Source organism: Etheostoma spectabile, chromosome 22 (assembly GCF_008692095.1).
Source record: "Etheostoma spectabile isolate EspeVRDwgs_2016 chromosome 22, UIUC_Espe_1.0, whole genome shotgun sequence".
NCBI lineage: Eukaryota > Metazoa > Chordata > Actinopteri > Perciformes > Percidae > Etheostoma > Etheostoma spectabile.
The window spans coordinates 16,867,531-16,868,591 of NC_045754.1; the positions used below are offsets into that span (position 1 = coordinate 16,867,531).

The 1,061-nt window shown below is 42.1% G+C and overlaps 1 protein-coding gene across 2 annotated transcripts in view; it reads right to left on the reverse strand.

Moving 5' to 3' along the window:
* Positions 1 to 1,061, reverse strand: part of zc2hc1a (zinc finger, C2HC-type containing 1A) — a 14,092-nt gene that overhangs the window by 801 nt on the left and 12,230 nt on the right. For both annotated transcript variants that reach the window (XM_032503756.1, XM_032503755.1), the window contains one exon: positions 1 to 922. This exon is cut by the window's left edge and continues 801 nt beyond it. In XM_032503756.1, coding sequence (XP_032359647.1) covers positions 787 to 922 — 136 coding nt within the window. In that variant the 3' untranslated portion in view covers positions 1 to 786. The remainder of the gene's footprint in view (positions 923 to 1,061) is intronic.

Below are 1,061 nucleotides of genomic sequence, written 5' to 3' on the forward strand. Positions count from 1 at the left end.
TTGTGAGGAAGTGGAGGCAAACGGGATTGAGCAATGCGTTTCAAATCATGGTTGACCGGGGATTGAGATGCAGAGGCAATCACACCCAACCCCAAGGAGTCACCCGACCGTGGTCCTCTTAGCTCCTCATTCCAATTTTACAACCCACCTCTTCGCTTTCATCTACTCTCTTGCTTATCTCTCCTCTACTGTATTCTAAGGATGCACCAAAAACTTTCAACTGCTGACACTGACATTCCAAATTCATAATCCTTGTAATGGCCTCTAGTTTCGGGGCAATAATGTGTATGTGTGTGAGCTGGAGGAAACAGCAACGCGATGCTGTACCAGCAGTAAGGAAGTGAATTGAAAATACTGAGCTGTGTGTCATGTTGTGCATGTGTCAGCCATATGAGCTACAGATACATGACCCTTACCACAGTTGACTTCATACAACATGACTTCATACCAGAGCAGTTCGTCAACGAAATTCATTAGCCTTCAATCATAGTTATTTATTGAAGATTCTGGTTATATTTGTGTTCGGAAAATAGCAGAATGTGTACTAATAAGAAATTGTAAACTATTCAACAGGACTGAACAATGTGATACTTTTGGAATGGGCCAGCAAAATGCATGAAGACTAAAACAGCAACTAGAGAAGAAAACATAGCAACAAAGGGTTGCCTGCCGATTACACAACTTTACTGCCCTGAAAATGCACCCAAGCGACAGAATGCGTGCTTCTGTGAAACCCTTTGATGCCAGTTTGAGTCCCGGTGCATCCCTATAGAATAATTGTTTTTGTCAAATACACATCCTCCTGATCCCACACTCACAGCAGAACTTGGCAGACTCTACAGGGTACTTGGTCCCACAAGCATGACAGAACTTGGACTTCATCCCACCATTGTTCACTTCGTCGCCGCCATCGACATGATTCCTGAAGACATTCAACAACAAACATGTGACAAGGTTAGAAACTAAGTACTTTGAGTTGTTATTTAATTTTCTTTTTCTGTTATTTTTTGGGAGATTTTCCCTTTTATTTGAAAGTGACAGTGGATAGACAGGAAAGGTGG